This window comes from Gordionus sp. m RMFG-2023, chromosome 2 (genome assembly GCF_954871325.1).
Source record: "Gordionus sp. m RMFG-2023 chromosome 2, tfGorSpeb1-WG-v2, whole genome shotgun sequence".
NCBI lineage: Eukaryota > Metazoa > Nematomorpha > Gordioida > Chordodea > Parachordodidae > Gordionus > Gordionus sp. m RMFG-2023.
This window is the reverse complement of record NC_088776.1, coordinates 47320605-47334232: the sequence shown is the minus strand read 5'-3', so window position 1 is coordinate 47334232 and position 13628 is coordinate 47320605. Positions and strand designations below refer to the sequence as shown.

The 13628-nt window shown below is 25.0% G+C and overlaps 1 protein-coding gene and 1 long non-coding RNA gene across 7 annotated transcripts in view; one reads left to right on the top strand and one right to left on the bottom strand.

The window, feature by feature from the left end:
• Positions 1–2033: 2033 nt before the first annotated feature.
• On the bottom strand, positions 2034–5090 carry LOC135924615 (uncharacterized). 4 transcript variants are annotated; one of them, XR_010571342.1, is made up of 10 exons: positions 4949–5090; positions 4817–4903; positions 4698–4771; positions 4553–4657; positions 4395–4507; positions 2508–2701; positions 2403–2459; positions 2300–2365; positions 2108–2254; positions 2034–2061 (listed from the first exon to the last, which is right to left on the bottom strand). It is a non-coding gene; the product is annotated as an uncharacterized LOC135924615 (long non-coding RNA). The 4 variants fall into 4 exon arrangements; XR_010571341.1 differs by having other exon boundaries at positions 2052–2254; positions 2508–2579; positions 2619–2701; XR_010571340.1 differs by having other exon boundaries at positions 2052–2254.
• A 1147-nt stretch (positions 5091–6237) lies between these two features.
• The window catches only part of LOC135923870 (Golgi-specific brefeldin A-resistance guanine nucleotide exchange factor 1-like), a 34110-nt gene continuing 26719 nt past the window's right edge, over positions 6238–13628 (top strand). For all 3 annotated transcript variants that reach the window (XM_065458853.1, XM_065458852.1, XM_065458851.1), the window contains exons 1-3: positions 6238–6386; positions 6426–6492; positions 6535–6666. In XM_065458853.1, coding sequence (XP_065314925.1) covers positions 6288–6386; positions 6426–6492; positions 6535–6666 — 298 coding nt within the window. In that variant the 5' untranslated portion in view covers positions 6238–6287. The remainder of the gene's footprint in view (positions 6387–6425; positions 6493–6534; positions 6667–13628) is intronic.

Below are 13628 nucleotides of genomic sequence, written 5' to 3'. Positions count from 1 at the left end.
TCATCTCCAGTTGCAGAGTAAAAATTTTATTTCGCAATTGAGAGTTGATTGAATGAAAAGACAAGTTCGAGTTTTATAAAAACAATAAAATCCAAGGCTCCAGTCCTCACTACTAGATTATATTTTAAATTGATATGATTTAATAATTGTTAGGACCCTAACTTTCCGTCTTAATATAAGATTCAGATTTATATCTATTTCCAAAAATATAATGAAATTTTAACAATTTCACTTCAATAACTATTAATAGAGAGATAAAAAAAAATATCTATAGAGATCGTAATAATCGCAACATCCATAATTATAAGGTATTTAGATATAGTTGATCTTTAAATCGCAATTAAAAATCTGATATTGAACCTCAGTAAAGATGTCCTAATCCCTCAGATGTGATTTAAAATTAGTTGTTCTCTATTAAATCTTAACTAAAAAAAAATATAGTTTATAATTCTTCCCAGTCTATATTATTGTTTTATGATTAATATCATTTAAAAATTTCGGTTATTTTTGAGGAAACTTTCCATTTTAAACTTTATCAAAGTTATTGTAATGTTTGTAAATTAAATTATTCCTACAATATTAATAAAATATATATAGATTCTGTTTATATACGGTAAATAATCCTTGGCAGATTTTTTATAATAAAATATAATTTTTTATATGTTGTATGGGGATATGGGATCCGTGGGGATTGGAAATCTCTTGATTTTAAATCGATTTAAAAAAATTTAAAATCCGATTTAACCGGAAATGCATTTTAGCATGTGTAGAGTATTTACCCTATAAATTTCAGCCAATTTCAGCAATAGACATTTTGGTATTCTTTAATTTATATGACAAATCCATATTATAATTAATATAAATTAAGAGTAGTTTCTAAATTTCATTGCCAAATTGTTTTAAATTTACAGTGTAGGTACTCAATACATGCTGAAATAGAATTCCTGTAAAATCAGATTTCAAAATCTAAAAATAGCTCTTAGTAAATGATTTAAAATTGAAATATTCCGAATCCCCACCAATTCCATATCCCCATATGACATAATTATTTTTTATTATATAATAATATATATACATGCCATAGAGGTTTAGCAAATCTTTAAAATTAAATCATTTATAGTGAGCTTTTTAATTTTTGCAAAGCCGGGTATTAAAAAATTATTTGGGCATGACTGTAATTTAATCATTCCTAAATATTATAAACAGTTCTTTATTTTGGTATTCAACTATATATATCTAGGGTTAGGCTTTGTATTTAAAAAAATCGGGCGGGGCTGGGCAACCTTAGAAAAAATGAGATTGCCGAGTCAGGTGCAAATTTAGTCGGGCCCGGTGTAATGTTTTAAAAATACTCCATTTTTTTATATACTCCAATATTTAGTGATATTGACGTTTATGACTGACGTGCATATATTAAATATTACATTTTTAGTGATATTGACGTTTATGACTGACATATAAATATTAAATATAATAAATTTAGTCAATTGGCATTTATAACTGACGTATGAATAATAAAAATTACCTATGATATTTAAGGCAATTAAAAATACTCCATTTTTTTATATACTCCTATATTTAGTGATATTGACGTTTATGACTGACGTGCATATATTAAATATTACATTTTTAGTGATATTGACGTTTATGACTGACATATAAATATTAAATATAATAAATTTAGTGAATTGGCATTTATAACTGACGTATGAATAATAAATATTATTTTTTCTATGTCCTATGATATTTAAGGCAATTTTGCCTTATTCTCTTTAGAAATTATTAGATTTAATATTAAATGTTAAAAATTTATATATTTATTTAAGGTTTAATTCGAAAATATCAAAGATTAACATATAAATCTTGCACTATCTATTATCACGTTACTGCTCAAAGTTAGAAACAATTTTCAGAATAATTTATTAAAATCCTTTATTTAATTTGTATATAAAAAAATCAATTAATAATATATGCGATATAAATAATATATGCTATATGCAATATAAATAATATATGCTATATAAATATTAATTAAAATTAATTATGCGATCAATATGTTCGCTATGATTTATTAAATAAATATTTACATTAAATTTTTTAATATTACTTAATTTTTTAATGGGCATATAGTATGCCCATTTATAAATAGTATGTATTAAAATATTTGTCTGGAGCATAGTTGTCATTGCAACTATCTCCACCTCTGTACCATAAACGGCATTTTGAGCTATGCCCTTCCTCTCCGGCGGGGCACCTATTAAATTAAAAAATTGATTTTATCAAATCTTAAAAATGTTACCAAAAGGTCGAATGTCATTATGCTCTAGCATTTTCTATGCTTTTTCTGGTGTCTTAACTCCATCATCTAAAAAAATATGTATATTAGATTTTTTTTATTATACCTTTTTTGTTTATACAATTATAATCCTCTCCAACTATCGAATTTAGTATATTCATAACTAGATATTTTCAAAAAGGATTTAATATTAAATATATGAAAATATTACCCTTCATATGATTTTCTTCCGCATTAAGCTTTAGATTTTTAATAGCTGGTTCTTGAAAATTTTCATCCTCATCTAAAAAAAAAGGAATATTAAATTTTTAAAAGTATTAACATTTTTTCTGTCCTGATTTAATTGTGTCATCTTGATAAATATATAAATAATTTTTTTTTTAACTATACCTTTTCTTGTAACATCTAAAAAATAATATTGAAAAATAAAAAATAACAAAGAAAATATTTAATGAGAATTTGTGTTGTGATGATTTAATGACACATATTGACGATTAAATAAACCCATTCATGTATAATTATATTGCTAGCAGAAATAATTAAAATAACACATTAGTATTTATGTACATTATGTATAGATATTGATAATTAATATTAAGATGGGTATTTGCTGTTTTGATAATTGAGTTGCAGAAATAATTAAAATAACACATTAGTATTTATGTACATTATGTATAGATATTGATAATTAATATTAAGATGGGTATTTGCTGTTTTGATAATTGAGTTTGAAATGTTTAACCATGAGTCATTATTGTTGATTTGATTCAAATTATGTAGAAAATTATTTGCTGGGGTTGGTAAATTAAGATTAGAGATATTATATTTTTTAAGGATTATAGGAGTATATTTGTTTGAGGGTTTGAAGTATGTGTGATATTTATTGTTTCTTTGTTTATAAAAAGTTGATTATTTAAAGTAGCAAAACCAATAAGAGAATTAGTGATTTCATTACATAATTTCATGTTAAGGTCTCCTCCAATGATGATGTGATTTTTATTGATATCTATAAAATATAAAAGATTAAATAGGCCTGTTTTCCATTCAAATAAAGATATGGCATTCCATTATTTCTCGGAGATGGCATTTTAAAGGCAAATATTTTAAATGTATCTTGAAGAAAATATATAAAACAATTTAACATCAGCCATTTTCCCGCAGACGATTTTTTCATCTGGTACCAAGCATCATGCACATTTTTTTAACACAAAAATATGATTCTGCCTTTACAAGCCATAAAGCGACAATTTGAGATTGTCCATGACTATCTATTACAAGTAGAATAAACAGTGGCATACCTAGATAGTTTAATTTGTAGGTAGCATCAATGAATATCACCTCAGGATAATATTTAAGATAATGGAGCATGCTAGCATCTTGAAAGTAAATGCCCAACAATTCACTATCATTTTCTAGGATTTCCACCACAGCTCCATTATCTTCCCTGAGTTGATTTATTACATCAAGTAATACATTATCAGATGGCTTGTTTAATTTGGCTGAAATATTATGAATATCTCTCAGAGTCATTATCTGACATGAATTAAGAACATATTCTTGTATTTTCACCTTATTAGCTTTAAAAGTGATAGCTTGCTCCACAATTTGTTTTTTTTATTGGAGAAAGCCTTCTTTGTTTAGAGAGCATCTCATATAGTTTTTTATCTTGATTATATAAATCATGTTAGTTAAAAATCAAATAAATATGTCTAACCTAGATCATGGTTTTTATGATCTTTTACAAATGTGACAATATCTAAAGAATACACATTTAGTCTATCACACTGAAGAAAGACTGTGAACATAAAAATACATTCCTTGTGAAAACTAGATGAGGATCTTATACCTCTAGACTTATTTTTTTTTCAGTCCATATTTACATATATAATAAACTCGATTATATTTATATTGAGCTATAAATGCTTTGCTATAAGGTTCCTTTAATAAGTCTGATTTATTAATAACTATGTTAAAAAAAATTCTTTTTCATATATAGATATGGCATCGTTTAATTCATGTATAGAATTAAATTTAGTATTAAGATATAATGACATAATTAAAATAATAAAACTATAGTGTAAAATATATTAATATGAACCTGTTTTTAAATCTTTAGCTTCTTGAATCAATGATAAATCTTTAGCTTCTTGAATCAATAATAAATCTTTAGCTTCTTGAATCAATGATAAATCTTTAGCCTTCTTTTATTTTCTAAAATAAAATAAAATTTATAATGTAAAATATATTAATATGAACCTGTTTTTAAATCTTTAGCTTCTTGATTCAATGATTAGCTTCTTGAATCAATAATAAATCTTTAGCTTCTTGAATCAATAATAAATCTTTAGCTTCTTTTATTTTCTAAAATAAAATTTATAATGTAAAATATATTAATATGAACCTGTTTTTAAATCTTTAGCTTCTTGAATCAATGATTAGCTTCTTGAATCAATGATAAATCTTTTCTTTTATTTTCTAAAATAAAATAAAATTTATAATGTAAAATATATTAATATGAACCTGTATTTTTAAATCTTTAGCTTCTTGAATCAATAATAAATCTTTAGCTTCTTGAATCAATGATAAATTTGTAGCTTCTTTTATTTTCTATAATAAAATAAAATTTATAATGTAAAATATATGAATATGAACCTGTATTTATTTTTTAAAATGGAGTTTAAAAAAGGCGCCAACGGGGCAAATATCCTTTACGACCTAAAAAATTTGACTGGAAATTCAAAAAAATCGCCTCAGCATCATCAGCTCCAGAATAATGTTTCTTGATTGACATGAGCACTTTTTCAAAAAAATATCATTATAAAAATTACATTGATCTAAATATACTCTGATATGTAAATACATTATAAACAAACAATATGATCTGAAAATACTCCACAAATAAGCTTAAAGGAGTATATAAAAAAATGGAGTATTTTTAAAACGTTACACCGGCAAAGAATAAACCTGGCATGGCTAGGCATGAGAATTTTGCCTTAAGCAGACCTATATTTGCCATGAACCTTTAAACTATACTTAAATCTTTAATTTATTTGTTTAACTTTTCATAATTACATAAGGCTAGTTCTAGGCAAACATTTCATATTTAAAAAATTAATATCCAATTCACATTCTAAAAACAGCCTTCATCTATCTAGAAATTAAATGTTAAACATGAATTTTATATACTTAACTAATAAAATGTCTTAAATAATATTTTAAATTATGCAGATAATCATAACTTTTGTTCCAAAAAACGCAAGTACAGTACAGAAATTTTCATCTTTAAAAAATATAAAAATATAGAAAAAATATATATCAAATGTGTAATAATGAAGGTCAGTGAAATATCTTATAGGTAAATTATTAGATTATATTAGAGTATGTGATTTTGAATAAATTTTATATCGTGTATTTGTATTAATTATTTTAGTATAATATTTATTTACTATTTTTAAATAACCAATTACATTATGAAAATACAATATAATAAGAGTTCAATTAAGTTAACATATTAAAATGATTTGTATATTAGCTTTCACTATATAACAATAAATTGTTGTTTTGAGATAATTACATAAATTAAAGGTATATATTTTATATATAATTATCTAATTTTTTGTTTTAAGTCAATAAAATAATCTAAAAAATTAAAACATATATGAAATTATTATATTAAACATGTAATCTATCGCTGATGAAACTTAAAATCCAACAATAAATTTAACACAATAAATTTTATAATTTGTTACATATCTGCACTTCTGAATTTTCTTCAAAAACAACAATTAATTCGGCTAATTTTTTCTACTTAATTTTTTTATTCTTTAGCTAATAAAAATTAATTAATACTCAGTTTTTAGCAGTCAATATGACGCTTTTCATTTATTAAAATAAATGCCATATAAATATTTATTTTATGTTACCTGTGGATCAAAAATAGAATTATCATTTTATAAGCATATGATCATAAATCCTAGATTATGAAGTGACGATGGTTTTGGTGAACTGTGTTAATATTATAAATGGAGAGATCTCCATTCTTGTAGCAGCCTTAAAGAAAAATACTAAATGGAGTATGTTGCAGCATCAAGTTTAAATATTTATAATTTTATTAATACTTTTAAATAAGGATGACGTTAATGATCAGACTTTGAAAGAATTTTTAAAGCTTAAAAATATATTAAAGGATGTTAAAGGTATTATTAATGTTTAATATACTCTTATTAGCTAAAATTAAGCGATATCTGATATTGATCAGAGTATATACCTTAACCCTTTTTTGGATACCATAATTTGTGAGGATACTACAGGTCCTGTTACAAGATTAGCATTGACATCTCTACAAAAATTTATGCAATATAAAATGATAGGTATTCTTGTTTATATATAATTAAATAGCTAATATTTATTTTTTGAATTATATTTATAATATTTTATGAGGTCTTATTGTTGTTTCATCTATTTATTTGCAATACAATATTATTTCTTATTTATATAATAAAAATTACTAATATTTTGTAGAAATATATGATTTACATACAAAGTGTGAGGTTTATTACTAGGAAAGTGACTGACTTAATATTGCGAGTGTAATAAATTAATAAATGATTATTTATGTATATTGTATATTAAAAATAGAATCGAACATTCGAAAAACAATAAATAAAATTTGATATCAAAAATAAATTGAAATATAAATCAGTGGTCGTATTGTTTATAATTAGTAGTTGGTATTACTACAAATGGCGACGATAAATGGAGAAAATAATTCCTTAAATGGAGATAATAATTCCTTAAATGGAGAAAATAATTCCTTAAATGGAGATTCAAAAAAATAGCGGATTTATCTACGATTAAATTTGATAAATTCGAGTTGGATACTTCTATTCACAGATATTTTTCTCAATGGGAAGCCAGTTTTCGGTTAAAAAACGTAAGCCCATCTGAATGTCAATATAAAGATATATTTTTAACATTTTTTGGCAATAAGAATATTGAGTTGGTGGACCGTTTTTGTTATCCTGATTCGATCGAAACTTTATCTTTTAAGGAAATTAAGTCAATATGTTTTAAACTATTTAAACCGACGTCAACAGCTTTTGCTTCTAGATTTGATTTCGTTAGATTACGGAGAACAACTGAAACCATAACTGAATTTGCAAATAAAATTAGAACAATTGGAAAGCGTTGTCATTATCTTAATGATATTGACGAGCGTTTACGTGATCAGTTTATGGTTGGCATGGAAATACCGGGATTGGAAAGAGATCTTAGAGCTCTATATCCCGACGGTCTTGATAGAGATAATAATGTACTGACTTTTCAATTTATTCTTGATCTGGCATTAGCTTCTGAGCGAGCAGATAAAGAAATGGCAAATAAAAATATGCCAGTTGTTAATAAGATAAATGTTAATAACAAAAGAAATGATAATGATAGTAATTATAAACATCCAATAAAAACGACGACTACAATTGATAAAGGCTATAATAAAGTCAAGTATAATAATACATTTGATAAAGATAATAATAACTACAAATATAATAATGATAAAGATTATAATAAACTTAAATGTTATAAATGTGGTTTTATTCATAACCGAGAAGTGAGATGTCCAGCTACAAATGCGGCATGTAATAAATGTAAAAAAATTGGTCATTTTGCAGTTTGCTGTAAATCAAAGAATTTAAATTATATAAGAGTGTCATCAAGTGATTCTATTCATAATATTTGGAAGATTCAACAAAATCGAGAGAATCGAGCAAAACTAACTGCAGAGATAAATGGGTTAGATGTTGAATTTGATTTTGACACTGGTGCACAAGCGTCATTGATAGGAATTGATATATGGACAAGTATTGGGCGACCAAAAATTAGGCCAACCAGTCCATTGACTGCATATGGTGATCATCCGTTAGACGTCAAGGGCGAGACCCAAGTCAATGTTAGGATTGGATCACAGACAAGGACTCTACCAGTGGTAATAATGAATACAACTGGGGTGCCTCTTTTCGGATTACCATGGATTATAGCATTCAATTTAGAAATGCCTCGTCAGGTTATGATTAAACAAGTACTCAATTTGGTCAACAATATTGAAAAAGAAAAATGTTGCATAACACTAGATCCTAGAATTCGAGATTTGATTAATAAACACCAAGAAATTTCGGAAGAGAATCAAGATTCTAAACATGCTTTGGATATTCGAAGTATTAATTTAGATGATATGCAATTGTCAGAAAATATTCTACGAAAAGAGTCGAAGCAAGATTTAATATTAAAAAAAGTAGCAATACATATTCAGCAAAGTTGGCGAAACTTTGATCGTCATAAAGATAAAGAAATAGTTAATTTTTATAATCGACGGGAAGAGCTTTCTGTCAATCGTGATATTATAGAATGGAATGGGAGATTGGTTATTCCTAATAAATTAAGAAATGCAGTGTTAGGAATGATTCACTGGGGACATCCTGGGGAAAATGTAATGAAATCTATTTTTAGATTGTATTGTTGGTGGCCCAGATGTGATGTTGATATAGAAAATTTTATCAAAATATGTTCTGGATGCCAGAAAAATAGACCATGGTTAGAAGTTGATCTAATGCATAATACCTCTGCTGATGCTATGATAAAACGACTAAATAAATGGTTTGCTAGGTTTGGAATACCCAAGTACAGTGTGTCAGACAAAGGACCACAATTCTTATCAGGGGAATTCCGTAGGTATTGTGATTTAAATAACATACGTCATATACGTTCGGCACCCTATCATCCAAAAACTAATGGATTAGCTGAACGTACAGTACGAACTTTGAAAGGTCGGTATTATGCAACGAGAGATTCAATTAGCGATCCCGAAGAAGCTATGACACAGGTTTTAACAACCTACCGATTGGGAGAGCATAGTTCCACAGGGAGATCTCCTGCTAAAATTATGTTTGGGAGGCAATTGAAAACAAGTCTGGATTGGATCCGACCAAATGCCGAACACGAAATAGTAAGGGCTAATGATAAACAAAGCCTTCATCATGATTTACATTCAAAGGAAAGAGAATTTGAAATCTCACAACCTATATGGTTAAATAATGAAAATACCAATGGTTGGAGAGAGGGAGTAATTAAAGAAAGAATAGGACTTTATTCTTATATTGTTGAATCTTCCGGGAAAACATTACGGAAGCATGCAGATCAGTTAAGAAATCGTTTAGTTATCCCAAATCATGAAAGTTCTTTGGAAGTTACAGAAATGGTTGTGCCAGTGAATGAAGCAAATACAAACACAAATACAAATACCACATTACGATGCTCATCAAGAAACCGTAAACCTACAAAGAGGTTTATTGAAGAAATCTAACTTTAAATTGTTTGAAGGAAATGTAATAAATTAATAAATGATTATTTATGTATATTGTATATTAAAAATAGAATCGAACATTCGAAAAACAATAAATAAAATTTGATATCAAAAATAAATTGAAATATAAATCAGTGGTCGTATTGTTTATAATTAGTAGTTGGTATTACTACAGCGAGGAATTTGTTTTTGTTTTTGAGTAAAATTCTCAAGAATTGAAATTGTTAGATTTTAAACTTTTAATAATTTTTTTTTCAATTGAGATTCAATATTGATAAAGATGTTATACTCTTTAAATATTATCCTGGCTCTGAACTTCTAGTTGTTCGAGCCAAAATTAGGTTGAAAAAGTTTTGTAAATTTATTTTTAATATATTTTTAACAACTCAATTTAATATAAACTTTCATCTTTAATAAAAAAAATAAGCTTAATTTTTTAACTTCACCAATATATTTTACATAAATTACACAATACATTTGCATGATTTTTTCAGGGTTGGGCAGTATCGCGGATATTTGTATCTAATTTAAATTTTGGAAAGTATCTTGTATCCAGTATCTAAGATACATATTATTTAAAAGTATTTGTATCTTAACCAACTCTGTATTCAAAAAGATACAGATACTTAAAAAAAAATTTATATTAGTTAATTTAAATAGTATTAAAATTTAAAATGATATTGTTTTAAAATTTAAATGAAAAATTAATCAGAATTTAGATATTTAAAGATAATTTATGATATATGACGTTGGTCGTCATATAGCAATTTGCTAACAATTAGAACTACCATATTTTATTTGAATCATTTTATATCCATCTATTTTAAAATAATGGAAGAAGAAAATTGAATAATATGTTTATATTCATCTTGAGATGATTCTCCAACCGAAAAATATATAAATTTAAATTAAGTATTTTAAATGGGAAATTTTTTCAAGTACTTCAACATGATCATAATAAAATTACTACAGAATTTAAAGAATGCCACAAATCTATAAGTGGTTCTGCAGACTCGTCATAAAATTTTGTCAAGCATCTAAAAGTATAATATATAATTATATAATAAATCACATTTATAATCATATTCATTATCATTTCATATTCCCACATTCGTTGTCTGTGCCATACGATAAGTCTTATTGCTACAGCAGATGTCAGCTATTAAGGATTCTCCTAACATTTCTAAAATTCATCATCCCGCAATAGCCAAATGTATTAAGCTATGGAATGCTAGTAATAGGCCTAAAACTGCAGAACTTATCAAAGCAGTTTTAGGAAAATAATTAGTTACACCTTGCTGCACAAGATGGAATAGAATGTTTGATAGTCTTAGTAGTTTATTAAAATTTAAAGGCGAACTTCCTAAATTATGTCAAAAATTAGAATTTCTATAATTAAGAGATATTGAAATTCAATATTTGGAAGAATATTGCAATATAATGTCCCCATTGGCTATAGCGATTGACAATACAAAGTGAAATCAACTGCTGTTATGGAGAATCAGCTCCAATATTAAATGTCGTTAAAAAAAATTACAAATTTAATTCAAACTGATCTACATTTTTGCAAACCATTAGCTATTGCCGTAGAAAATTCTTTAAATAAAAGATTTAAAAATATATATGATTTTGATAATAACTTTAAAAGCGCATTTTTGGCAACTATTTCTCATCCCTATTTTAAAAATCGTTCGATTGATGGTGAAAAAGAAAAAAATACCTTCAGGATTTGTTAATACATGAAACTTTAATTTTTTTAAATAATAATATTGAAATTGATACGTCAACAAAATCTTCAATTGATGAAGATGATGATTACTTTTGTTTTAAAAGTACCACATCCAATTCTAATAATTCAATAAATGATATCGAATTAGAGGTCCTAAATTATATTAAAGATGACAGGCGCAGTATAAATATGTTAAATAGTTATAAATATATAAAAGAAATATTTATTAAATATAACACAATATTACCCTTTTAGCTTTGCTTATATGGTTAATAATCGTCAAAGATTGAACGATAAATTTGAAAAATTAATATTATTAAAAAATAATATTGATTTATGATGCTGATTTATTATTATTTACTAATTATACAATTATTAAAAAAAATATATTATCTTATATAATAAATTTGTTATTTTTTACAATTTATTTTAAAGTTTTTTTATAAATTTATATTATAGATAAGAAAATAAAGCTTTATACATTTTGATTATTTAAAGTTTTTAAAAAAAGTATCTTGTATCGTAGATACTTTTTTAAAAAAGATATAAGTATCTTGTATCTTATTGAAATTTTTCTAAAGTATCTTGTATCTTAAATACATAATTTTAAAAAGTATCTGTATCCGAATACAATTTTCTGAAAATTTGCCCAACCCTGGTTTTTTTCTTTATTTAATAAAAAAAATAAACAATTTATATTTGATTCCCTTCTTTTATATAGTAAAAAATTACATCAAAAATATATGAACATGATTTTTTCTTTTATTTATTTTTTAACATAATAAAATAATAATTTTTTTAATGTAGTAAAAATAATATTAATTTTTTAAGATAATAAAATAATAAAGTAATAAATAGGGGTGTACCGATACCACTTTTTGGAGGCCGATCCGATATTTCAGATATTAAATTGATATCGGCCGATAACCGATCCGATATCATATCTAATTTTGTATTCTGCAAAGATAACGGTTTTAATTTTTAATATACTTTTTATTAGTACAACATCTATAATTTTACTATACCATAACATATGTCATTTAAATATATTATAATGGTCAGTTATAGTTTATATTCAATTCAATTGCTATTATTTATATAATAAGTAATAACATTAATCTATTTACATAATTAGTAATAAAAAAATATATTATGAAATTTGAAATTAATATTTAAAATTAATATATTGAAGATTTCTTTTTATATCAGAGATATGTCGGCGGTGATGGGGACTGTTATTATCACTAGCATCACTAAAAACAGATACTGAAGAGATTAATGAACACTTTTTTAAACAGAATGCGAAAAAAAATAACTATATTGCAGAATGTTTATTAACTAATTATTTCTATTAAAAAAATTAAACATAAAAATGTATTTCGATTTTATTTATAAAAATAAATGGTTTTTTAGATATAACTTTTTTAAAATTTTGTTAAAAGCGCCATTTTATATCGGATCGGAAAATTTTATAATATTTGCCGATAACCGATATTTTAAAATGAGCGAAATATCGGCCCGATCCGATCCGATATAAAATACCGGTACATCCCTAGTAATAAAAATTACTTCAATTTTTTTAAACGTAGAATAATATTATATTTTTATTATAACATAAAGAGTGTTTTAATATTTAAGGATATTTTTAAGAAAAATTACAATGGAAGCAATGCATCCCTTGCTTCTATGGATCCTTTGTCAATGATTTACACACAGTATTGACTATTGAGGATAGATAATTTCAAATAGATAAATTAAATATACTATAAGGTTTACATAGGCCCAGACTAAAGGACAAAATTTTTTAAAAAATTTATGGGCTTGGCAAAATATTTTGACAGGCCAGGCTGACAAATTTTTTAAAATTTTTTAAAACTTATTAAAATTTAATTTTTATTTATATTTTAAGAAAAGTTATACATGATTTTATTTCACCTTGGTTGATTATCAAAATTGATATTGAATGATTCATTTGTTCTTTATGGGCAATGGACAAATTTTTTTTATTGGGCTGCTAGGCTAAAACACCTATATAAAAATCTTAACTAACTGGTTTATACAGAACTATGCTAATTATTACATGATGTATATAATTTAATTTTTATTCTTAGATGCATTTTCATACAATGCAATCGGACAAATTATCTACTAATGTTGAACTACCTTTATTGAAAAACTCTTCAACTCTAGTTACATTTTGAAAAAAATAACTTTAGCCTGTAACTAGTTATATTAAAAAATTTATTTTA